The sequence below is a fragment of the Bactrocera dorsalis genome, chromosome 4, assembly GCF_023373825.1.
Source record: "Bactrocera dorsalis isolate Fly_Bdor chromosome 4, ASM2337382v1, whole genome shotgun sequence".
Taxonomy (NCBI): Eukaryota; Metazoa; Arthropoda; class Insecta; order Diptera; family Tephritidae; genus Bactrocera; species Bactrocera dorsalis.
Window position 1 is genome coordinate 34006031 of NC_064306.1, and position 27109 is coordinate 34033139.

Genomic DNA, 27109 nt, shown 5'->3' on the forward strand with positions numbered 1-27109 from the left:
TTTGGATATGCTTATTCATGTATGTATGTAAGTGAATACACACATGTATGTACATACGTCAGTTATGTTGTTAATCATGTTTGCAGAAACTCTTCGTGCGGTTTTTGACTGAGACCGATTGTCTTCTTAGAATTACAGTCCGCTTCAGCAGCTTCGGCTGATTAAATAAAGCGAAAAAAGATCCCGAAATAGAAATGTTTACACGTATGTACTAGTTGTTGAATTGTGTTGTTCACACAATGGGGGAATCACCAGTTGACTTTATGTGGAGCTACTTACACGTAGAAAATTTGGCTGACCTTCCATGTGACTCCGAAATTATTTATTTTAAGTTAGTATTTGAAGTTTTTAATCAGAAAAAAATATATTTTTGGCTTGTTTACTTGCTTTAGACTCCCAAAGATTTTCACATTAGGGTGGGCGCGAAAGAAAATCCATAAATACGTATGTTATACGTCCAAATGTACTTAAGTAAGAATGAGCGCGAAAATATTTAATATATGAATGTATATGTATATGTATACATATGTATATACTATATACGAATGTAAGATATTGAAGCATTACTTTGAGTAATGAAATCTGTATGTATGTATGTACGTATGCGTGAATATTTCGCTTTTAGCGTTATCACATTTGGCACAAGAAATTCTTTATTATTTCACTCATCGGTTGCCATTTCTTTAAATTAATAATAACGAAGAGAAATATTAAGTATGTGTACAATATTCAAATTTTTATAAAGGGTGTTTTACTTTGATTTACTGAAAATTTATTTCAAATGAGGCATAGACAAATTTATGACACGGGCTATGGTTACGGGTTTAAAAAAATCGATTTTTTTGTTTTCTTATTAAATTCTACACCTCTAGAATACTGTCCTTAATTTTTTGAAAGTTAATCCGAGTCATAGTTTCGAAGATACAGCCTCGAGAACTTTAAACCCGATCTTCATGAAATTTTGAAGAGGTCCTTGAGATACAATTCTTAAAGACTTGAATGAAGGATTTTTTTTTCGAATACAGCTATTTGAAAAAAATGTTGCAAAATTTTCACTGAAATTAAATTTTTTCTTTGTAAATGTCCGCCAAAAATCCAATTTTCAGTTGTTTTTACTTCGTCCAAGTTCTAAATTATGGTTTTACCTAAAACATGATGATCTTGTAAGAAGTTATCCTGCCAACGCGGGCGCATCTTTTTCCAAAGAGTCACCGGAAATGGCGTCGCAATGGCTGAGTATAAAATATTTTTTTCCAAAAATTTCAGAATTCCTTTGTTAATATTATTTGTAACAATAATATTTTATATTAGAAAAATATTTTAGAAAAAATACTGTTTTTCGTTTTGCATTTATACATACATATGTATATTGTATAGTATATTGAATGCACTATAGATGTTAGAGATTATTCTCCAAAGTTGAAGTTGATCCGAAAAATAGTTTCGGAGTTATGAGCGTATTTGTAAGAGATTTTTAACTTCGTACGTACATATGTATATAAACGAGTCCCAAGGCCTGAAACGCGTTTTTTTCGAAATACTCTTTTTAGTGGAAATCCGTCAGTTTGTAAAAAATTATATGTTTTTTGTTGGTTTTTGGATTTTTCGCATTCGTTAAAAGAGAAAACTGTTCCGTCCTTGGTGGTTCGAAAATGAATTGCGACTTTCGAAAAAAATTTCAACGACTTTTGGACTTTGTATCGGTGCACCAAAAGTATTTATCTAGTAATTTACCAATGTAAAATGAATATTAATATCAAACAGATCGTATATTTCTTTGATAGCTTCTTTGTCAGCTAAGCCGCTAGGAAAATCTATGCCTCGAAGTAAACACCCTATATTCTTACTTATTTGCCGCTAGAATAGTATGAATGGCAAGAGAGTATATTATATATAAATTCGTATTCATTATATACATACATGCTTCTGTATATACATATGTATTCGACTACATAAATATATATTATATTTCTCTGTTTATTTTGGTTCATATTTTTGGCCGACTATTAGTCCAAAGTGTTTTCCCAGGGAGTGAATGAAGAAGAAAGTGATTGATACACGAACATACATATGATATATAAGTATGTATATAACTACACATATGTATGTATATAGATATATAGGCGGTCGAATTACTTTATGTCAGCAGATTTATTTCTGTTTTCCGAACTTTCCTACATACATATGTACCACAAACGTAGGATAAATCAGAATCAAAATATTGAAAAAGCCCCTTTTGTGACGCCTTGCACAATCCGATTTCAAAGAATTTTCATTAACACATTTCAATAGAATTTATTAAATAATTAATAGTAATATCAAATAATAACAAAGGTTTTTGTTGAGTGAACTTAATTTTCTCATTATATCTCAATTACTGATAAGCGATTATATCGAAAGCGGTGGTAGGGACGTATGTACATAAGATTTTCGAAATAAAAATTAAATGGATTAAAGCAGCCAATTATATCTATAAATACATTTGAATAAGGAAGGACAGGTTTTCAAGCTGAAGCTGCTTAGAGTTTTTGGATGATCCACCCATTTTCACTATCCACTAAGTGACTGAAATCACATACAAATTAGAATACTGGCATTTTTAATCTCAGTTTTTCGTAAGCCCATGTACTAAATGGGTTCCTTTTTATTTAAAATAATATCTAATATATTTGTGGTTTTAAACATTCAGTTCCCCGTGTTTAATTGAGAAAAAAGTATATGTATTTTTATACCGATGCGTGTTTGAGCGCATGTATACGGTCCAAAAGTCAAACGAGTGGGTGTTTTATGATATAAACATAACATGTGAACACATACATATGAGTCAGTCCAACAGTGCACAGCTTTTACCAATGAATCATGTATTACTATCGTTTCCAAAAATTTATTTGAAACTAAACCCGGATGCTTCAAAATTCGCATAGTGCTATACTTTTTTTTTACAGTGGGTGCTTAGAAAGACCTTTGAACATTCATATTTACAAACCTACATTTAATTCAGGCTCAATAAATACATACTTAGCCTAGAAAAGAAATTCGAAGATTTTGGGAAAATTGTGTGTATTTCACAACAGCGATGCTCAAACTCCTGAATATATATAATAAATTTTTTGTAGATCAACAAAGCAGGCCCCTTGGCAACGATAATGACCTTGACCTGATTTGACGTGGCTTTTACGGCTTCAGCAGACGTTTGATAAGACATTCGATCGTTTGATCATCTGTTTCCGCGTCTTAAGCATAGATGCAAGACTCATTGTCAGTAATAATACGTTTCATGACATCCTGGTACTCGGAAAGTATTGTTTCACAGACGTTAACGCGACCCTGCTTTTCGAAAAAAATTAGTGATTTTGGAACCAGTTGATGGCCATCCTGGACGTGGTTCGCCGTCAACACGTTGTGTAGTAATTAAAAAACTCAACGTGGTTTTGTAAGTAAAAACCTCCAATTTGGAAACGTAATGTAGCAATTTTTAGGGAGTTTTCGGCAAGACCAAACACTTATTAACAATACAACCTCTATTAGAATAGGGAAGAACACATTTACAGATTGCAAACCTATCCATAATATCCGGCAAATAAAATCTAGCAACCGCTCGGAAGCTTGGAACTGCTGCAACCCCCCGGTTAATGTTGTCCGCAGGCCGCGGATAATGCATATCCGAGCACTATAAAAGGTGAGAGTGAGTGTGTGGCACTTTAGTTGGGGAATTAGATAGTGCGAATAACACCCCTATGTAGTAAGGCTGCTTGCTTAAATGTAACTGCTAGTAGGATCCTATAACAGAATTGTGATTTTTGAAAGCTAATGAATTCAATATATTTGAAAACAACTCTGACTTTACAACTGAGGAGAGCAAACATATTAGTATTTAAACTTCGAAATTGGGAAAATAGTGGGGGCAGCTTCTAAGATTAGTTTTCTGATTCCGACATTTGCATATGTGCATTCGGGATAGTAATCGATAATATATACAAAATGGCAACTGTCAACTCGGTACTTTGCGATAAGTAGTCAATAGCCTTTCGTAATGTAAATTTCATATAATAGTCTAGAAAATATTTCAAGTTTGGAGAAAAAGTTTGAACAGATGAGTCTACAGAGAAGCAATGTCAATCCTTCATGACTGTGCCTCGTGCGGAGATGGCTTGAAACCATTCATCTGTTTGATAACAGAAGAGTTCTCACCAAAGAGCAACAGCAAAAGCAGTTCGAATATCATAAACATGTAGCAAGTGTCAATCATATGGCTGTTTCTATTATGTATATCTTATTAGATGTAAGATTGTTTGAGTAAATATATTTTTGGTGCCAGACCCTTCGGCTAATAGGTAATGAGCACGCTCATTAAGTCCATGCTATTTATGCGATTGTAGTCGGGCTAATCACTGCACTAACCGAAGGACGTCAACAGGTACATGCAATATACCATAATGTGATAGTAACGAAGCAAAGCGTGCAGTGCAGAAGCCACAAAATTCAATTTATAGCGCTCACACTGGCTCACTGATGATGTGTGTATTCTTGGAAGCACATCAACGTTGTAAAACATGTGCAATATTACACAAATACAAAAAACACACAAGATATATGTATATATAGGTATATATAGATGGTGTATTAATACAAATCAGTCCCGTATCCGTGCCGAGCCCTAACTTACTATATTCGCCTGTTTGTTCGCCAGGCGGCAGGCAGCAGGCAGCATCTTGTTCTGACCGTGCACCGATACTGGCGCGCATATATAGCATCCGACCGAACTTTATTTTTAGCCCATTCGCCGTTTTATTTAGAAATGCGCAAAATACACATTTTCGTAGAGACAATAAATAGACTCATTAAGTTGTACATATTTATATTTAGATTCTCTGCGAGAGAGATAGGTTGGTGGAGAGCTGGTTTCTGAGCCAAAAATAATACAACCGTTGTCGACGAAGCCTTTGCTTTGCTTTTAACATTGCTATTGCCTGTGCCTGTGCCTGTGCCTGAGCCCGTACTGCTGTTGATGGCGTTGTCGATGTTGATGCTATTTATTGTTGGTACTGGTGCCGGTGCTGGTGCTGATGCAATTGCCTTGGAGGCTGTGGCTCCGGCTAATGTAAATGGCTCAGCTATAGCTCAACACCAACGCATTTCCCTAACACTTTGTATTTCGCACGCTGGTTCACATGTAATGGAATTGAATTCATAATAGAGTTTGTAGCCCTGTCAGTCGGTGTATGGACTATTTTTATCAAAGTTTAATTTTAGCTAACATGAAAATATTTCTTGGAATTAGAAAGGTTTTCTTTCTTTAAATAAACCAATTTCAATTTAGTCGCCTAATGGAAATTACATTTGTTAAGAAGGTGTATTCGTATTGGATTAGATCAACCACACCGGCAATATATATTTTTAAACAGATATATAAATATCTGTGCTAACAACTATTTTTAATATTCGAAGATAAGGGCAACGATGGATGCCTTCTGAAAGCATCATGATTTGGAGCGACCAGTTGAACTTGTGGATTCGACCCTCTGAGCAAATAAATTATATGTTTTAGAGAAAAAGTTATAATATAATGCGGGTCAGAGGTGATTTCAGAACTCAATGCACATATCAGAGTAAAATATGCTCTCATAAGAATCTATTAAAAGCAACGATAGGACAGTTCGAACATTGACCCACAATTTGGAGGAAGCAAATGTATCTCTCTACAGTAAGTGTTTTATTTTTGCTGACACTTGATGAAATTTACTAATGAATATTAACATGGTAATGCACCCTTTATCAAAAGTAGGGTTTCTCATTCGAAGCTGTTTTCTTCTTTTTATTGGGGGTGTTTTTTAAGTGGCGGGTCCCAAACTCAACGCACAACCCTGGGGCTTTTTCGCCTTCTCACTTTTGAACAACTTCAAACGGATGTGTTTTGGCTACCCAGAGAATACTTAGTCTAAGACCGGAAGTCGTGAGCTGCTTGCGCCATATGTAAAAGAATCGTTTCCGAATGGATGAAAATACTTCAGCTCTGAGAACGCCGTACCCGCTGTCGGAAACAGGGGAAGAGGAAGACCTCCAATCCGTTGGAAAGACTAGGTGGAAAAGAACCTGGCTGCACTTGAAATCTCCAACTGGCGCCAAATAGGTGTCTACGCTAATAAAAAAGAAGAAGAAGAATATGCGCTTTATATTTCATCCGAAAGTTTTTTAGGGATTTTTTCGAAGACATATTGTCAAAGTGCCCGTACCGAACCCGTACATTACACCTTCTACGCAATTTATTCTTCAGGATAAGTTATTCTAAAAACATAATTTGTTTCATTTTAGTTACAGAAGACAAAATTCCGCTACAAACCAGTTTCATAATGCTTGTTATCTCGTAACATGTCACACGTACAATAATAGTTTTTTATTCACATAACAGTTCTATGTATCATTGTAAAATAATCGAGGAAGATACCGATTTAATATATCGAAATCCATCAATATTATTGGACTGTGGGGAAGGCATCGTCTCTTTATTCGACTATATTCTCAATATTATTCTTTTTACTTATTCCCCAAATAAATTGTCAAATATATGCCATTTTCAAGGGCAGTTAAGAGACGTAGAGAAATTTTGAACAAAATTTTCATATTTTTAAACATCTGCCAAAAAAAAAACTTTTCGCTTTTTTCTTCGTCCAATACCTGGTTCATGGTCTTAATTAAAATAGGTATTTTTTTTTTAATTTTTACTTTTGATCACCGTGTAAGAAGTTCGGCTGTCAACGCAGAGAAGCTCTGAATGACTGCCGGATATGACGTCATAATGTCCCAGTTTTGAATATTTCTCATTAAAATTTTCGAAAAATCTTTGTAAAATACTATGCATGTTTGGAATAAAAAAAAGTTTGAATAATATATTATACTTCCTTTTTTACACGAAAAAAATATTGAAAATAAGCCGTTTTTTGTTCGAGGCAATCCATGTAACCCCGAAAATTCCATAAAAAACATCTCGCGAACTTACAACGACAATTAAAACCGTTGTAAATTAGGTTATCGCTTTCAAAACTGGGCGTATTATCAAATGTGATCATTCCAGATTAGTTTCAATAAGCACTGAAGAATTTCCTACACATGTATGTATGAAATGTTTTGTTTTTGTTTTTGTTTTTCTTTTTTTATCGTTTATACCGTAAATAACTGTTAAATACACACCTCCAATATCTGTTGATCTAAATCGGTTGCGTTTGGTTGCATTGGCTTGTAGTCCAGTGAAATTGTTCCCGATGTTATATGCAAATGTTCATCATTTCCGGCTTCACGCGCAATATCTGCAATGAAAATGGCAAAAATATGTACAATAAAATCACCGACTTCAGAGAGCTAAATGTGAATCATATTATTGCCAACAACAACAAGAACAACAACAGTAGTGAAATAAATGTTTATGATTTACAATATAAACAGACGAATGGATGAATGAGTTGAACGTAGCGAATTAATAATTTCTGCACATATACATATAGTATAGATGTATGTATATACTTATATGCATATACATATGAGTACATATGCAGAAGTATCTTTTCTTTGCTTGTGTTTGTGTTTTAAAAGCTAAAAACTAAACTATGAATATGTATATTTAGCTAATTAGACTTATACAAAGCACAATTTCAAAGGAAAATGTTTTTTTCATATTTATTTCCCTAATCTTTATTTACCATATATTCGGCAATTTCATTACGAAATTATTGAACTTCGTACAGACACCTACAAACAGTCATACATATATACATATTATACGTACATTACGTTATTAGTATATTCTCAGAGTGAAATCGGATTTGGAATTGGGTGAAATAAAATAACTCTGGAAATATGCTCTTCAGTTTTGCTGGAGCGTTAGCGAATTATAATTTTTAAATTCAGTAAGCATAATTTATACATATAAATAATTTATGTATGTACATTTGTATCCAGAATAACTTTGACTCCCTATAATAGTAAAGATTTATGGCACCTATTGAAAAGCTCATTATATTTGTATACAAAGACTTATATATTTAAATATACTTAAGTATATACACAGATGCATAGATATATTTGTTTATAGAAATAAAATAAATTTACTTAGAAATTGAAACAATAAATTGCGTAGCTGCCATCTACGACTTAAAAATTTTTGAGAGGTTTCGTGTGGCGCACAGATAGCCACATAAAAACTGCGACTAAAAATAGTAAATAGAAAAAAAATAAAATAGTAATAAATATACGCAGTTTTCGTTAAAAATTAGTATATCTATTCATTATGATGTAGCAGTTTTAAGATTAGTTTGCTTCCACGACATACTCTTGTAAATGGGAATGTCAAAAAGATGACGTTAACTTTACTACATATTTACAATAAATCATTGATTTAGTTTCTACAAAATCATGAATATGTATTACAAGTATATACAAAGGTAACTTGCCTTGTCATTATGGAAAAATTATGAGATTTTGAATATATTTGGTGCTTTTTTTTATTTTATTCTGTAAAGTATTTATTGAAGACTTAGTACTTTACTAAGGATCTAACAAATTAGAATTCATTATACAATTGTATCATAGAAATTTTAAAATATATACTATTGGGTAGTCGAAAAAGTCTTTTCGTATTTTGTCAATATGTAGATGTCGGTGCAGTCGTATATCTCCGGTGCTAACAATCACATTGTGTTATACCATATGGAAATGTGAGATTTTAAGCTTCTTTTAACCAATTCAAATTCGAGGAAGTTGAAAAAAAGTTACATCTGCTCAAAATTAGTGAAAATATTGAAGAAATTCGCTAGATTTTGAAATTTGTGTATAAAAAAGGGAAAGAATACAGCGCAAGCCACCAATGAAATTTGTGAAGTTTGCGGAGACGATTCTATATCTTTTACACAGATGGAATAATGTCAAAAAGTGGTCGACGAAAATGGTATATATATTTTATTTATTTATTAGTATACATATAAAAAAATAAGTTGAAATTAGATTAGAAACACGAAAGGACTTTTTCGACTATCTAATATGTACCCTTGGTCTAGAAAATGAAAAGAAAACTTTCATCAGCAAACTTAAGTTATCTCTTTGCAAAAGCTAAAATCTTATGTGTATTTAAAATTCTGCCAGCAGCTTTGAATAAAATTCCCTTCCTCCTCTAATATACAATTGCATTTTGGAGGTCATTAAACCACACACTAGTCAGTTATTTTACGCCTTTTAGTTCCACTATTTTTCCTAATAAATATTGGTCGATTCGATTCGCAATTTCTCTGCTGACTAGTTATATTCCACTGTTAATCACAACATACATAGTTCTCAGTTGAATACATGCAAGAAAGTAGTTACCTTATTAGAGTTTAGAGCAGTCTATTATATTTAAGCAAATTGTTTATTCAATTCGCTGGGAAGAAGACGACTCGTATGAATCTGTTGCTTTTAGCAGGGCGATAACCTTATGAAAGTAAAATCAGGCACCAGACAGCATGACGAACTGAACTCGAAGTGCACATGCAAAATAAAACAAGAAAAAAAGATAGTTCGATCCTATAACAGCCTTCACAGATGCATTTATTATAGCATAAAATATCTATATTTTGAATTTGATAAGTCGGTTTGTATAGCAGCTATATGCTATAGTATTGCGATCAGAATAAAATGTTCGAAGATTGTAGAAAATGTACTCCAAATTTCTTCGGAAATAAAAAAGTTTTCCATATAAAGCTATATGCTATAGTGGTCCGATATCGGCGATTATGACAAATGTGCAGTTTCCTGAGAAGAATGCAAAATTTCGGATCGAAAATTCAAAAACTGAGGGACTAGTTCGCATACATATATACAGACAGACGAACGGATATGTTAAGTCGTCTTCGTCACGCTGATATTTAACATACATTGTAGCAAAGAAGCACCCAGAAACTGTAAGTAAATTCCCCGGGTAAATGATATTTCAGAAAAAGAAATTATTTTGCTAAGTTGGTAGAACTGTCCTTAATTACTATGCCAAATATGAGCGGGATCTGTCAATCAGTTTGTATACAGCAGTTGCTTAAGTCGGTACACCTAAGTAGAGAGTTGCGATTTTTACAACTGATAAAAATATTAAACAAAAAATGTGTATCAAATTTTTCTTTTTAACCAAATTTCGGGAGCGAACCGTTGCGAGTGTTGGAAAAAGCAAAAACGGTCGAGAGATCGTTGAAGACTTGCTCGTTATGGACGACCTTCGAACTCGTCAACTAATAAAAATATTAAAAAAGTTAAAGATATGGTGCTTAAAAATCGTCAGAAAAGTTTGAGAGAGATGACAAGAGAGTTTGAATGTTTTTGGTTGACATTTTGGGTATGAAACCCGTTCTTCCTCGGCTCGTCGTGATAAAGCTGAATTTTTTTCAAAAAGAGTACGTTTGTGATGGAATTTAAAGCCAAAAACGCATAGAATACCATCGATCAAAAACCGTATACACCAAATTTGGCTCCGTGTGATTTTTCTTGTTCCCCAAATCTGAAAACACGTTTTCAGTCGATCGAAGAAATAAAACAAAATTCGTTGGAGGAACTGAAGGCCATCCTAAAAAGTGCTTATGAAAAGTGTTTCGACATTTTTGCATCTGGTTTGGATTACTTTGAAGGCGACAAAATAAATATTGATGAATAATTAAATATCTTACGTTTTATTTACATTTATTCATTGAATCGAATTCCTGTTAGTACTATGGGAGAAGTTAGCATAAGCCATGTATACCTTGGAGTTCACCTCCAGAGGCTAGGTTAAATAGAATTGGCAAAATCTAATGCAAAAAGTGAGAAATATGAAATGCTAAAACATTACAGTGCCTTGCAATTGAAACAGAATATTGTCTCATAATCACAGTAATTGTTATAGGGAAATGGAAGACCCATAGCTTTTGTTACTTCCAGTGAATTTGTTACAACTGATTACTTTTAAATTTTTCGGGAAAAAATATACAAGCTTAAGTTTAAATGGCGATTCTTGTGGGTAGTGCGGTGCCTTATCAATCTCTTAGTCTTACGGATATAGCAAATCATTTAACTTCTGCCTTGCTCACTTATGTATGTACATAGTCGCACGGCCTTTTTTCTAACAAAACTAGATTTAAAAACAAATTTCACTTCATCAAAGTAAAAATTAAGCGAATTTCTTGGATTCAGTTTAAAATTTTGTAGGCATAACGTTCGGTGGAAAATTCGCGACTGCCGGGAATTAAGAAATTTATATTTAAAATAAATACTCTTTCCGATTTACTCAAACAGTTCGTACAAAAACAAACACTATACAATATAACATTTTGTGTATATAATTATTTAAGTGAATTACTATAAATAACTTTCATGCATGCTGGGCATATAAATGCCGTTATTTTATGAAATTTTTCAGAATTTATGGAGCACGCATTTCACATAGCCACTTATATATATAAATTTATATCTTTTAATTAAATATTTTGAATAAATTAGAACATAATATATGCGCGTGTGTATATATGTATATATGTATATATGTATATATATACCTTATATTAACCACCGAAATGTGAGGATAAAATTTATAAATAACTCAAATGTAAGTATGTTTAAGTTTCAAACCCGCAAAAAGTGTATGGCAAAATAAAAAAATAATCTGTACACAAATAACGGGTGATTCAAGTAGAGGTACTTTTTTCAACAAAAACGGTTTGATGTGGTTTGTGGGCCGGTGGAAACATCGGTCCATATTTCTTCACAAATGATGTCGGTGTGACCTTAACCGTCAATGGCGACCGTTGAAGCTCATCATCTCGGCGACTCTTAGTTTCAACAAGACAGTGCCACTTTCCATACATCGCTTCAAGCAATGGATTTATTGAGAGAATACTACAGTGAGCAGGTAATATGACTCCATTAAACTTTTTCCTGTGGGGATATGTCTAAAGTCTATGTGGGCAATCGCTCTTCAATTTATGCTTTGGAGCAAAACATCACGCGTGTCATTCGCCAGTCACTAATGACGATTACGAAATGCTCGAAAGAGTCATCGAAACGAATGGATCGTCTGAGACATAGCCACGGCCAACATTTGAAAGAGATAATCTTCAAAAAATAAATAAAGAATGTTCTTTCAGATGATAATAAACATTCCCCATTAAATTTGAAGTTTCTATGTTTTTTCTTTAAAAAAAAGTATAGAACCACAAAATAGCTCACCCTTTATTTTATGGTTTATAGTCGAAGATGGTATTTGCGTAAATATATGTATATGTATATGTATATACATACATATTAATAAATTATAAATAAAACAAACAAGTTATAATTCGCTTGCTTAACTATCAATAGGTACATACATATGTATAAGAAAATTAGGCAATAATGAATTTAAAACTCAATTACTTGTCAATTGATAACTCTAAAATAAATAAAGCATGTTTGTTATACTAAACATAAGTATGTACTTTTGTATGTGTGTGTGTGCACAGACGTAACAAATTCTATTTTTATTACACGAGCAAGGCATCAACACGTGTCTAGTTTGGTTTATTAGTAAAAATGAATGAAGCGTTGACAAATACAACAAAATGAAAAAAATCACAAATAAAACTACAAAAAATATGTAAAAACAACGATAAGTTAGCAAAGACGACGTCAACAATAGCAATGAAATCCAGACTGCCAGAAAGTATTTCAAAGTTTCAAATCACTGATATACTTGTATGAATGTATGTGTACATATTGTATATGTATGAACCGTATGTGTGTAATTAGTTAGCTTTACTAATTAACTGTATTAACCATTAAAAACATGTGTATGTATGTGTGGAATGAGTTAGCTTTATTAATAAACTGCCTAACTGAAAATACTCATAAAAATAATTCGGTGACTCGGCTGGTTTGTCAATGACAACAACAAACACAGGTTCTATTAGGTTCTAAGGTTTTTTTTTTTGCTATGTGAGACGCAAAATATTGATTTTTAAACAACTATTACTAATCGACTTTGGCGATATTTGTTTTTGATAGTTATTTAAATTGTGTTTACAATTTGGTGGCCACAGTATCTCATTTGAATTTTCACGTGTCACGAAAATAGAAATTCAAATATTATTTTTTTGTATGAATTGTTTAAAATAATTTCCTTAAAGGACTGTTAAAAGAAAAATCATTAATTTCGTACATTGTGATAAAAAAGCACTCGGAGTTGTAATTAAATTTCCAGGGTAAATAATATCCTTAATTACTCTGCCAAATATGAGTCCGATGAGTCAACCTGTTTGTTTACAGCAGCTGCTTACGTCGATAGACCTCAGTAGTACGTTGCTGTTTTTACAATGGATAAAAATATCGAAAAAAGAATTTGTCTTAAGTTGTGTATTTTCAACAAAATTTCGTGTGCGAAATTTTTGCGAAAGTTGAAGAAAGCTTACGGTGGTTCAATTTGATCAAAAATGCAAGCCTACGAGTGGTAAAAATCCTTCAAAGACGGTCGAGAGATCGTGGAAGACATGCCTCGTTCTGGACGACCTTCTTCAACTGATGAAAATATTAAAATACAAACATCGTGGGTATATACATATGTACATACATATGTATGTGTCCTGTTCAAGGCATTATTATTAAAAGTACAATAAACTGAATTATTTTTTATTTGTGCAAATTCTTCTCTAAAATATTTATTTAGAATTACGTCTGTTGTCTCAATATCAAGTTAGTTCATATGCATACGTATTTGTACAGTTATTTGCAAACTTTCTTTAATACGTCAAAAGTTAGAAGGTGACAAATCGAATAAACAACTGGCTTAAAGTAAATAAGCTGACATATTCAAATATAATTAGAATAGCAACAGAATAGCAATAGAAAGTATCATATGGTATTTGTATTTCAGACTTCTTCTTCTTCTTTTTCTTTACTGGCGTAGACACCGCTTACGCGATTATAGCCGAGTCAACAACAGCCCGCCAGTCGTTTCTTCTCTTCGCTACGTGGCGCCAATTGGATATTCCAAGCGAAGCTAGGTCCTTCTCCACTTGGTTCTTCCAACGGAGTGGAGGTCTTCCTCTTCCTCTGCTTCCCGCGGTGGATACTGCGTCGAATACTTTCAGAGCTGAAGTGTTTTCATCCATCCGGACAACATGACCTAGCCAGCGTAGCCGCTGTCTTTTAATTCGCTGAACTATGTCAATGATTGGGGTATCGGGTTCGCCTTCTCCTGGTGTTGTGGGTTCACTGCCATTCAGCAGGCTGGAGAAGTGTTCCCTCCATAATTTAAGTATGCTCTGGGCATCGGTGGCTAGATCACCTTGAGGGGTTCTACAAGAGTATGCTCCGGTCTTGAAACCTTCTGTAAGTCGCCGCATCTTTTCGTAGAATTTTCGAGCATTACCCCTGTCGGCCAGCTTATCAAGCTCTTCGTACTCACGCATTTCGGCCTCTTTCTTTTTCTGTCTACAAATGCGTCTCGCTTCCCTCTTCAACTCTCGGTATCTATCCCATCCCGCACGTGTTGAGGTCGATCGTAGCGTTGCGAGGTAAGCAGCCTGTATTTCAGACTGGACAATTATATTTAGTGTTGAATCTCGAAATTTAAGGTATAGGAAATTGTCAAATGTAAAAGTCGAGTGCCGGAAAATTTAGACATGCATACATATTTAGGTATGTACATATATGGAAAGAAAGAATGTAGTATGAATAAAATGTGATAAATACATAGTTTCTTTAAGGAGGAGGACCAAACGTCGCGGCAATGTTTCCCAGCTTTTGCTCTCTAAGTATAGGATACTCTATTTACTTTTTTTATAGTGCTATGCTTACACTGAGAACTTTGGTTCAATCAATCTAAGCTTGTTCAACTAGCAGACAAACGTGGCATGAATGGAATATGGGCCGCACATGTCGACTATTAAAATTCATAAAAATAAAAAAAAATGTGTTTCAAAGACCTGTGTAAAGTTTAAAATCGTTTTGAGTAGTCCTCGAGAAATCTCGCCAACCGTCTTCAAAAACATAGTTTCGAGAAAAACGCTTTTAAAGACGGCGCACTTAGTCTAGCTAGCCTCGACCGCACAAGTTCTCAAGGCTGTATCTCCAAAATTATTACTCGGATCAACTTAAAAATTAAGGACAATATTCTAGAGGTGTTGTAAAATCGATTTTTTGAAACCCGCAAACACTTGTAACCCCTTAAATTTTCCAATGCGAGTATTGCGCCCAAAAATGTTGGTTACTTAAGCAGGTTCCGTGCTTGAGTGGGTTTTATTGTTATTGTAACTAAGGAACACAGGTTTCTTGACGGTATTTCTTTTTGTAATGAAGGACTTAATCAGAAGCACGGCGAGGTTTAGAGACGATGTAATAGAGAGAGTGAAATTTAGTTCCGGTGGTTTTACAATGCACTTACGAAAGGCCTAGATGCGTCGTCAGACATCCATTCTACGTGCCTACCTAAGTTACATTTTGAATAATAATGCAAAATTGACTAGAGCACCTGTCTGTGAACAAGGCTCTGAATATATAGTAAAATTATAATATAATAATAATATTTATATTCACTATAATATATGCTATGGTCTATTTTATATACATATGTTTATATGCACTTGATAGATGTACATATGTATATAATGAGTTATTAATATAAATTCAATTGTTTACAGACACATACACACTCTTATAATTATATTTTCTTGTTTGTTTATACTGTCACTTTTGTTGATACATACATGTGCACGTATTTACACTCCTTATATGCATTAAATAAATAAAATCACATTACAATTTCCACTTTTTCTCCAATTTACTTTCAAAAGCTTAGAACACGGTAATTGTTTTCTAAAAATAGCACTGATTGTACACACGCAAACACATACCTAATATTTATTGTATTTTCGAGGTTTTCTTACGCATTTATACACGGAGTTGCTATACATATATTCCCATATACATACGTAAATACGCACGTGTATACACAATCAGAATAAGCGTCATGTCATACTTACGGCGCATAGTTATATACGATAAGGGTCTCATTCAATCAAAATCAACGTAAATCAATATATATGCATATATGTATGTGTATGTGTGTTGGTATGTACCTGTATAACATGGTAATGCCGCCATTAGCACCTCAACAAGATTTTAATTAAATGTAAACATTGTTTAGACACATTCTCAAGGGGAATATATCAACATATGTCTTTAGTATAACTTCACCGTTATGTAGGTATGTAATATGGAGGCGCTTGAGCACCCTATTTGATAATAATTTACGAATATTTGCACTGAATTATTACACTTTTGTAATTTTTTTTTTTGGTTTTTATGTAAATTTTACTTAGACGATTTTTCACTATTCTCAAGGAAACAACAAAATTGAACATGTGTCATTTAATTCACTGATAATCACAAAGGCAAACGAGCACATAAAAATAGAATAGTAGAAGCCTCGCTTTTCTAGTACGATTATTTTTTTTTTATTTGACGTTTTATGTTATGGAATATTTTTTCAATTCTTCACTAAGCTTGTTTACTGATAATATTGTAAGTATTTTGAGCTCGGCGAACACCCGTTTTTGGTGTAGTATTTGAATTTACATAAATGTATGTATGTTTTTAGCTTCTATAATTTTATTAAAATTGTTTTTGCTTATTTATTTCTGGTTTATTTCACAGCACTCTTCGAAATATATGCTTTATTATTGTTTTGCTTTTGTATTTTCTATTTGCCGTATATAAATTCCGAATGACCGACAAGCGACAAGCTTGGCCGCCAACTAAATACAATCGACTGTTCCGAACGCGAGCTAAAAGATGAATAAAAGCAGTGTGCTTTATCAATCTCTTTGGACAGCGAGAACACCCAGTTCGCCCGACGCTCGTATATGCATCCGCGTACATACATACATACATATATACTTATTTGTGTACGTACATATGTATATGCTATGTAAATACTAGGATTCAAAAGTTGTGTAGTATAATATAAAAACAAAATATTCGCGTAAGTGCCTCGTTTGTTGCGGTCGTTATTGGCCACACGCGTTCACATTTGACTCTCACCGACTATCTGGCGCATGTGCGTGTTTTTGTGCGCGAATCGGAAGGAGTCGCTCGTGAGTACCCGCATACATGCATACATACATATGTATACAAACTTTGGCCTGACATTCATTTTCAATCGCACTTTTTCTGACCATTCTGCATTTCACCTTTTCGCCTGTGCCGCCCATTCTATTTCATCTGTAAGTATGTATGTTTGAATTCCATTGCCAAATCAAATTTTCCAACCTGCGCCACAAACTTCGACTTAACTAACAGTATATATGTATAGTACAAATTGGAAATCCTAATTGTCAATATAGTCTTTATGTATGTATAATGCCGTATATTTTTTTAAGTGAAATAAAAAACTATTTTTATACTCTTGCAACATGTTGCTACAGAGTATAATGGTTTTGTTCACCTAACGGTTGCAGGATGACGAGACGAGTTGAAATCCGGGTGACTGCCTGTCTGTCAGTAAAAATTAAGATTCTTGACGAAACTTGGTACACGTTTTCCTTGTCAAAAAAAGTAAGAGGGAGTTTGAAGATGGGCATAATCGACCAATTCCACGCTCACAAAATGCCAATAATCGATCCGTATGAAAGGCCAAAACTGAGCACTACATTAAGATATAAAACTTTAATTTGGCACAGGGGATCGCAGTAGCAATGGACACATGTGGGCTAAAAATTATGGAAAAATGGGCCTGACCCCGCCTTCTATTTAGTTAAATGTACATATCTTCTAAACCACTTAAACTACAATAACCAAATCCATTCAGGACAAATCACTTTGGCACCCCTATCGACACTCTAAAAATGAATGAAATCGGAAAATAGTATGGCTAGTGCGGGTACTGATAGAAACTACTAAAATTGCGATAAATTAATAACTAAATACGCCAGAAACATTAAATTTTACACTCGAGGTATGAGAAAGCTTTATCGGAGCCGGGGTAAAAATTGGACGACGTAGCACCACCCTCTTTTAGGTAAATTCGAATATCTCGGGACCCGACAGAACGATTTCGACTGAATTCGGTATCTGACATTATTCTCACCTTTTATGTTACAGTCTAAAAATGAGCGAAATCGGACTACAGCCAACTTCTCATATAACACAGTTCTAAATTTCACTTGATTCTTTCACTTTCCAGTACACAAATCAAGAAGCAATTGATATTGCTGGATAAAACTTTACACTAATAATTCCTTTAAAGTATGCTACCTTATGACCAAATTAAAACCTAGCTAACGAATATGCGAGCCCCGGTACCAATAGCTGACTTTTATCCATGGGAAACACTATTCAATTTTAGAAAAAATTCTCTCCTGATAAAAATATCTTTGTGGGTATAAATGGGTTGAACCGGGGCAATACTTTTCTTAGCCCCCATATACCTAATATAAAGATCTTCGAACTTCCGAGTGACTTTATAACGCATATATCGGCCAATACGTGAGATGTCTTAATAAAATTGAGAGACCATGTTTTCCTTATAAAAGTGCATGTTTGTGCTAACATAGATAAAATCGGGTGAATACTCGTCCTAGGCCCCATATAACTAACAGGCTTTATGAACCTCACAGTGCTTCCCTGTCTATTAAATTGTCATAGATCTTATATGAAACATGTATCTATATCATATACATATGTAATGTTCATATATGTATATACATATGTACATATGTCTATATGTACTTTTAACAGAAATGTGTATTAATTTAAATTTAGAATTCGATTCAGAAATAAACTTCTGTGTCATAAAAACTTCGGCGAAATAGACAGTCATTTCGAATTGAGGCTATTAAACCGGTATTGAAATCGGGTTTTTGGTCGACAGAGGTCACGTTTATTTCGTTGTTTCCCATTTATACAGGTAACGATATTTGAAACAAAATAACGGTTTGTAATATTTTGAGAAATTTTCTGTTAGTTGTTAAAGCGGCGATCAGCTGTTTCAATTTGTATTTAAGAATAAATTAATTGTTTGGTAGAAAGTGTAAATAAAACGCGTTAATTTTTTGTTTTTATTTAAAAAATCTTATTTTCAGCGGACTCAGGAAAGAAACTGCTATGGAAATGAATAAGTAGAAAAAATAAACTTTTGCTGACGAAGAGAAGAATTTGCCAGAGTATCGAGCCTTAGCAAATAATTAGAGATTTTTAAAAGAGTTTGTAGTTTTAATGAAATAACAACTGCAAGAAAAAACAGAACTAACAACTCCAGATGATTTGTTTTCACTCTGGCAGAAATCCCTCCAGTAAATTTTGCGTAATTTCTTTATTTGCATATACAAATTTATTGTGGTCAAGCATCTATTCTTTGGAGGGACCAATAAGTTTAAGAAGATGAAGATCGTCGAATGATTTTCTAGAGAAGCTTTTACCATACACTCGAAGGTGACCTACTGATGCCATAATGTCCGATATCTGTGATTTCGACAAATGAGCAGCTTCTTGGAGGGAAAGAGCGTGTGCAAATACTTCAGATCGATATCTCAAAAACTAAGGGACTACTTCAGGTTTATACTACATAGTTTATAACGTATTTTTCAATAGGGACGCTACAAAAGTAGACCGGTAGGGACAGCAAACGATGCCATATTTTTTCTCGCTCTTGACCGGAATTCGGAGTCAAAGGCCTCAACTTTAAGAACGGCTTTTTCAAGAAGAGTGATACAAAAGTTTTTTTTTTTTGTTTTTTTTTTTATAAAACAAAAACTGTTTGCGATATCAATGAAATTATTTATTCATGTGAAAGTACATTCGTACGTACTCTAAGAGTCAATATTGTATCCCAAAAGAACTACGGTTTGGTGTGATTAACGGGCCGGCGGCGTCATTGGGCCGTACTTCTTCCGCGATGATCAAGACTGTCACGTTACTATGAAGGGGAATTGCTACCGCTCAATGATAACCGAATATTTTTGGCTCTAATTGGATGATATGGATTTGGACAATATGTGGTTCCAACAGACTGTGCCACAAGCCACACAGCGAATGTCACAATCGATTTATTGAAAACCAAGTTTGGTGAATGTGTTATCTCACGAAATGGCCCAATCAATTGGCCGCCTCGGTCGTGCGATTTGACGCCGTTAGACTATTTCCTGTGGGGCTACGTCAAGTCTATGGTCTATGCCAACAAGCCAGCGACGATTGATGAATTTCGAACGAATATCAGACGTGAAATTGCAACAGTATCGGCATATTTATGCTTCAAACCCGTCGAAAATTGTGTTCAGCGCCTGGACTTCTCCAAGCGTGCCCATGTTGGTCATGCAAAATAATTCGAGTTCCACACATAATGACATCGAATATACTTCCACAGGCATAAAGAACCATTTTTGTTTTATTAATAAAAAAACTTGTGAAGCACTCTTATTGAAAAACTCTTTACATATGTACATCTGTACATACATATATACTGTTTGATAAAACTCTGTGGAATCTTTATCTTTCTTCTCTTATATTTTAAGGATGACAAAGTGTTAAAAAATGTTCCATTAAAAACACTTTGCTGATTCAAATACGTAAAGGATAACAGGGGCTATCTACCATAAGAAGTACATATGTACATATGTATATTGATGTATGTATGTAGGTTCAAACTATGTTTATATGTATGTAGATAAAGTGTATATACGAAGATTAATTAATTATTTACATTTATAGATATCAGTTTGTAGGGATGTGTGTAGTTATTTCACATTAATTGACAGATTCTTGGAATATTGGCTCATTAATGATGTATAATTCATATACACATACATAGATATGTATATGTACATACATATGTATGTATGTATATGTATACACGTAGTTTGTAAAAATGAAAATACCTCTGAGGCCTCTGAACTTATTTATTTCCTTGTGCCATTGGTCGGCTCTACAAGAAAACATCTGCGATTTAAGTGAACAATTTTAGCTCTCACATTATAAATATTTATTTCTATTTTACTTATCAGCATTACAGTCTGTGGCTGTGCAAAGTGAAATTGAATTAAGTCGAAGAGCAAATAAATGTAAAAAAGCAGTATTCGATATACCATGTAAGTATATTTGTATTTATCTGCGTACTTATGCATGTACATATGTAAGTGTGTATGTATGTGCAAGTACATAGCTCGTTGGGTGTTTGAATAGGCCGTGACCTGCCGTTCTATTTTTAGATTCGTTTATAAATCGTGCATAGCTGCGGATTGTATATTTAGAAACAGAAACAAGTATTTAAAACAACAAAAAGCAAAACACTACCCCTGTCGTATATTCACATACATACATACATACATACATTCAAAAGTATATACAAAGTCATATACGCGATAACTTATGTAGAGATATAGTAAGTATTTACTTAGCTATAACCATACAAATCTATATACAAAGTATTTTATATTACAGCATTTACTCGGAGCGCAAAAATATGAAGAGAGCAAAAATGTGGAGAATTTCCGAGAGGCACACACATTTTTATTGCAAAACAAACTGGGTGAAAGAGAGCAGATAAAGAGTGGGTGGCGTGCCAACTTAACGTCAAGCCGATATATCAACAAAATAACAGAATGACAAAAGCCATATGTACCTATGTATATACATATCTATAGTATCGTATATACATACACATGTAATATGTATGTAAACAAGTGAGATATATGGGTTTATCAGCGTATTTGTGGGGGGGTTAATATTTCAGTGGAGATGCACTCACTCCGCAGCTCGGCTCCTCAGGGTATCCAAGCTATTTGCAAAATAAAAACAAACTACAACAGACGAAAATAGAAACAAAAACAAAATACGAAAAACGCTAAGGAAAGAGGAACGCTCAAATCACATTCAAAATACACTTCATTATACATATACATATGTATGTACAAACAATAACATTTACATGTGTACATATTGTACTTAAATATCCTTAGTGTATTTTATGGATCATTCACTCTAATTGCAAGTAACGGTGATTATTATTGTTACAAATTTTGGTACTAACGGTCAAGACTAAATTATTATCTATAAAATGCTGCAATATTTATAAAAAAGTACAAGTGTATGCAATTGATTGATTATGCCCTAGCGCAACTTCTTATAGCCTTGACAGACGAGTAAAAATAATTCGCATTAAGAAATGCTAATGCACATTAAAATTTTATGGTGACAGACGGTAGACTTGTGCTTTTAAACAGCTGATTCTGAAATTCGTTTATTTTTTTAAATGAAATAAAAATGCAATAAAAGATAATGGAGTAAAATTAAAAGCAATACTTGATTGTAAGGTTTTTAAGGTGTTTTTTAAGGACGGAAGTGGTAAATTTTGGGCGCACGATATCCCTGCAATGGATGAATCAAAGTCCAAGGAAAACTTTCGCCTGTATAGAAGGCTTTCAAAAAAGAGTCCGAACAAGTTAAGAATATTGGGAAACATGTATAGCAACATTAGGCGCTGTATCCCACTTGATAAAAGTGTAGCTAAAGCACTATTTGCATTGGGTTCGTCAGCCGAGTATATAGGACCGTTGCTAGCTTGTATGGAGTTGGGCGCAGCACAGTTGGCGAAAATGTGATGGATTTTTGCCATGCAGTTTGTGATAGTCTTGCGGATTGCATTGCATTGCTTCGGTGCATTAGAGGGTTGCCACATCGAAGTGCAGCTCAAAAAAGACGAAGCCATAGATTACTACAATTATAAAGGATGGTATTCGATTATTTTGTTGGCAAGCTGTGATCACAGGTAAACTTGTGACTACATTGATTTTTATATACATGTGTTTATATTTTTTTTATTACTTTCAGATCAAAGTTTATGTTCATAAACATAGGAACCACAGCAAGAAATAATGATTCATATACAATATTTGAGAACATAACATTTATTTTTAATTTTTTAATTTTATTTTATTTTTTAACATTTTTTGTAAAAGACTTTTCATAATGTCCATGAACTCTTTGGTGTTGTTACTTTGTAGTTCGATGGCATTAACAACTCTTTCAGTTAATTTTTTGCCATCCTCTACCACCGTTTTCAGTAATTCATTTTGCTCTTTTGCCACTTTTAGTATTTCACCCTTATAGTTCCTCTTTCTAGATGTACCAGCTGCTGATATTGAGCTATCCAGTGGCGACAGTGATGGCGAGCTGATCGATGCTATTTCTGGTACACACAGCAGTTCAGATACCGGTACTGCAGATGATATTGCTACTGGTGATGCTGTAGGTATAGATGACTGGAATGGCAGCAATGTTGAATACGATATGTTTAAAAGAAAAAATAATTTTAATAATAAACGCGTAAAATTCAGCTTACCACAGTAAACGATTCATAGGTTTCTGTAACATTGGCTGCCTCCAGTTCGATTATTTGATGGACGGCATCAAAAAGTTTCCACCCCGATGGGCCGCCCCCCGAGGGCCCAACTTTTTTCCTTTCCTCTCTGCAATTTCACAAAAGTTAATAATGTTAACAAGGTTATGTGGATAGATAGTATACCTATATTTTTGTCTAAGATTCCGTATTTTAACATGCACTTCTTTTGGTGTAAATTTATGTGCCATTTGCACAGATATATCAGCATAGATATGCGAATTGCGCTTAACACGTCGCAAATCTCTGGCTCGTTCACGCCACAAATCAATCAAAACACTTTCGTCGCTGTTCATCCAAGCTTTGCGTTGTTTATTTCCTGCCATCTAAAAATATTAAATTTTTTTTTGTTAATATACTGGCACGTAATATATTTAGCAATATAAAAACAACTTACCTCTGATGCTTTCCTTAAATCTACTATTTACGTTTTTATCTTCTTCTTTTAATCAATCATCATTCACAATAGCAAAAATCGTCTACTCAAATTTGGTAAATTCAGTTAAATGCACGAAACTTTTCTGCATTACTAATTTGCATTAACATGGATCAAATGCGCAAGTTAATGCAAATTTTGTTTATAATTTTTAATTGAAAGAAAAATCTGGGTCACAGAAAGACGCCTTTCGAATGTCTTCAAAGGTGATCAAAAATCTTTTGGGAACGGTACTTTTGTAAATTATTAATTAACTTACAGATAATATTCGAAAATAAGATATTTATTGTTTTTGGGCGCTGTTTTGTGTACATATACATATAAAATAGTTCATAAAATTGTAAAAATTATCTTTTCACAATTTACGGTTGGCCTTTGACCGGGAATAACTTTTCAATTAGTCGATTTAGAAAAATTGTAGAAAGTCCAAAGAAAATATGAAAACATTCGTGTTTTAATCATATGGGAAATCAAAAATGCATCTATTAATATAATATATTATATATTAATATTAATATATTATAATATAATATATATTGATATTAATCAAATTTCTTACATTATTCCGTTCGAACTTTGACTTTCCTTATTTACTATAAATCTATATGTATATATGTATGCACGTACATACATATGTATATGTTTCCACATAGACATTACCTTGTCCTGCCTTAATTCATTTAACCTTGCTGCGCTGTATTGGTGCCTTCCTCCAGTTTACTTGTTATAATATCCTAATATTTTACCTAATGTCGAGGCCTTTTCTTGTACACTTACATATGTATGCACATACTACGTATTTACTCCTCCTTTTCGTATTGAATATTTTAACAGTGGAGCCTTCAATGAGAAGGTAAAAGCAGTGACATCGCACCTAAACAGGTGTGCTAGTGTGCAGCAACGAGCCGTAAGCCTACGAGACGGTGGTAGGACCTATTAGCTTTGCCACACATATTTATTCACATATACATAAATATTATACATACATAAATAGATATACATATGTATGTACATACTTATTATATATATATGTATATAGAAACTGTTGGAGTTAGCCGGCGCGTGGAAAAGGACTTGCCTTTCATTTTTCATTTCTTGTTTCGTAAAGTTGCAGAATATTTATTTCGTGATTAACTGCTGTGAAGGCAAGTAATTTCTAAAAATAACTAAAATCAATAAACGTGGGTTTTCTTCAGTATTTCTCTGATTCCCTTTCAGCTTTATATTCAATAAAATTTATTTTTCTCCTTTTGTGCGCGGATTTACATATACATAACTTATTTATGTACACATACATATATATATATAGAGATATATAGTATACCTATGTATTATATATGTATGTACATATGTCGATACCTATATTGGTAAATAGGCTTATACGGTATCACATATTTACACAGCAATGCTGGAGGGACTGTTGACAATTGGTGTGTTTACTGGATAACTATTTGGTTTCCAAAAACACCAAAATTTTTGTATATTCTTTTTTATATATGTATGTACACATGTATATGCATTTGAACTCCTGCACATATTTACTTATAATTATATAGTTACATATAATCATCTACATACATATATGTATATCAACCCCGTTGTTATCACTTGGTAAAATATTTTTTTCATATCCGACGCTTCGTTTCGATGGATCATACAAAGGAATTGTTAGAGTGGTTTGCTCGGATTCAATCTGGCTATACAGAAATTTAACTTTCTACAGTATTCAGGATATGAATATGCTAAGATTACTCTTAATATAAAATTTATAAAACTGTTCAAATTCATATGTTTCTTGAAGGAAAGTTCACCGATATTGATAGGAAGCATACTCGTACATATGTATGTATCTCTGTATTGTATATTATTATTACGACAACCATAGCCTATTTTGTCTTTACTTGATTAGGGTATAGAGAATTAGGATTTGTGGCGGAATGAAAAGGGAATATATTCACTTTAAGAAATTGGAACATTTTTACTATAAAAATATCCTTTAAACAGTTGAAGACATTTAACGGTAATTGGGCATATCGATGAGCATAAACAGAATGGTGAGAAAAGCTTATCAAGGAAAGAATAAAAATCAACAGTAGTTGAATTGATATTTTGTTGGTAGAAAGTTGCAGAGTTGACAATCTCGTAGAAATAAATATAAACAATATACATAAGTGCAAATAAATGTATCATAGGTCTTATGTTCACAAAACACATTAATAGTTATACATTAACATACCATGGTTTATTATTCTATTCTCTGGACTAGTCATCGTGATGAGTCTGTGGAAGAAAATATTTTGGCTTAATACGATATGCATATTATATGTATGTATTTTTTTATGTAAAATAATATTCTATTGTTTTGACAATAACTGTATACATATATTTATTAAATTATATAACAGTATTTTTTATAATTAATTTTTTATAATTATGATAAGACACTCAGAACACAATTTAGGGAGCCTTTATTGTAATAAATATATATATGTATATATATTGATGTACATACATACATACCTTTGCACACATTCCTTAAAAATTTCCAAGTTTTGATATTACATTATCGTTTTCAAAAACTGATTGTTTATTTTGTTTTCTTATAAAAATAAATTTTTTAAGATAAACTCGTGAGTTATTCGCATTTTTTTTTTTATCGAGGGAATGGAAATGTGCATAAGTGTAAGCACTTTTATTAACTGTTATTTAAAATTTTCAAATTGCTGCGACAATTTTCAAATTACCGATAAGCACTTGCGCAAAACATCCGACAATAGGTTATTTGGTCAAATTTCATACATTCGTATTAAAAATTATTTGTTTTTAATTATTTAATATTAAAATTTGTTAGATTTGTTTGGGTTTATCGGCTTTTCGTATGTCTTAATTTCCACTTTATTCGTTTTATATTTATTTTATTCTACATATGTATGTACACATATATTTTTGCTGTATATTTATTGTTGTTTTACGATGTATCGGCATATATGTAAGTATATGCACTTAATTTTAATTATTTAACTAAATACAGAAGATTTAATACACATTGCAATAACAATATAACAAAACAACACACTTGTTACATAAAGCGACAAACGACCGAACAACAATCAATCGCGCAAAATAATGGAGTTGAACAGCAGACCACAAAGAGATGTATCCCAGATGGGTGCAGAACTTGTAAAGAGCGCAAGATTGATGTATCATTAGCAACTACTATGGCGGCAGCCGAATGTTGATACAGCGTTATTATAGTACAAAACGCG

The 27109-nt window shown here is 33.2% G+C and overlaps 2 protein-coding genes across 19 annotated transcripts in view; both read right to left on the reverse strand.

Moving 5' to 3' along the window:
- LOC105231817 (histone deacetylase 4) overlaps positions 1-27109 on the reverse strand; it is a 43649-nt gene that overhangs the window by 15678 nt on the left and 862 nt on the right. For 12 of the 18 annotated variants that reach the window (XM_049454273.1, XM_049454262.1, XM_049454269.1 and 9 more), the window contains exons 2-4: positions 26364-26864; positions 26080-26123; positions 7189-7304 (exon numbers count right to left, since the gene is read on the reverse strand). In XM_049454273.1, coding sequence (XP_049310230.1) covers positions 7189-7304; positions 26080-26113 — 150 coding nt within the window. In that variant the 5' untranslated portion in view covers positions 26114-26123; positions 26364-26864. Of the gene's footprint in view, positions 1-7188; positions 7305-15998; positions 16021-16094; positions 16913-26079; positions 26124-26363; positions 26865-27109 lie in introns of those variants that run through there. The other 6 variants (XM_049454260.1, XM_049454266.1, XM_049454270.1 and 3 more) reach the window with 5 other exon arrangements.
- LOC109579993 (uncharacterized) lies at positions 17916-23979 on the reverse strand. The gene is made up of 4 exons (XM_019992624.3): positions 23805-23979; positions 23534-23733; positions 23351-23477; positions 17916-23270 (listed from the first exon to the last, which is right to left on the reverse strand). Exons 2-4 carry the CDS (start codon positions 23731-23733, stop codon positions 22923-22925), a joined length of 675 nt encoding a protein of 224 aa, XP_019848183.2. The 5' UTR covers positions 23805-23979; the 3' UTR covers positions 17916-22922.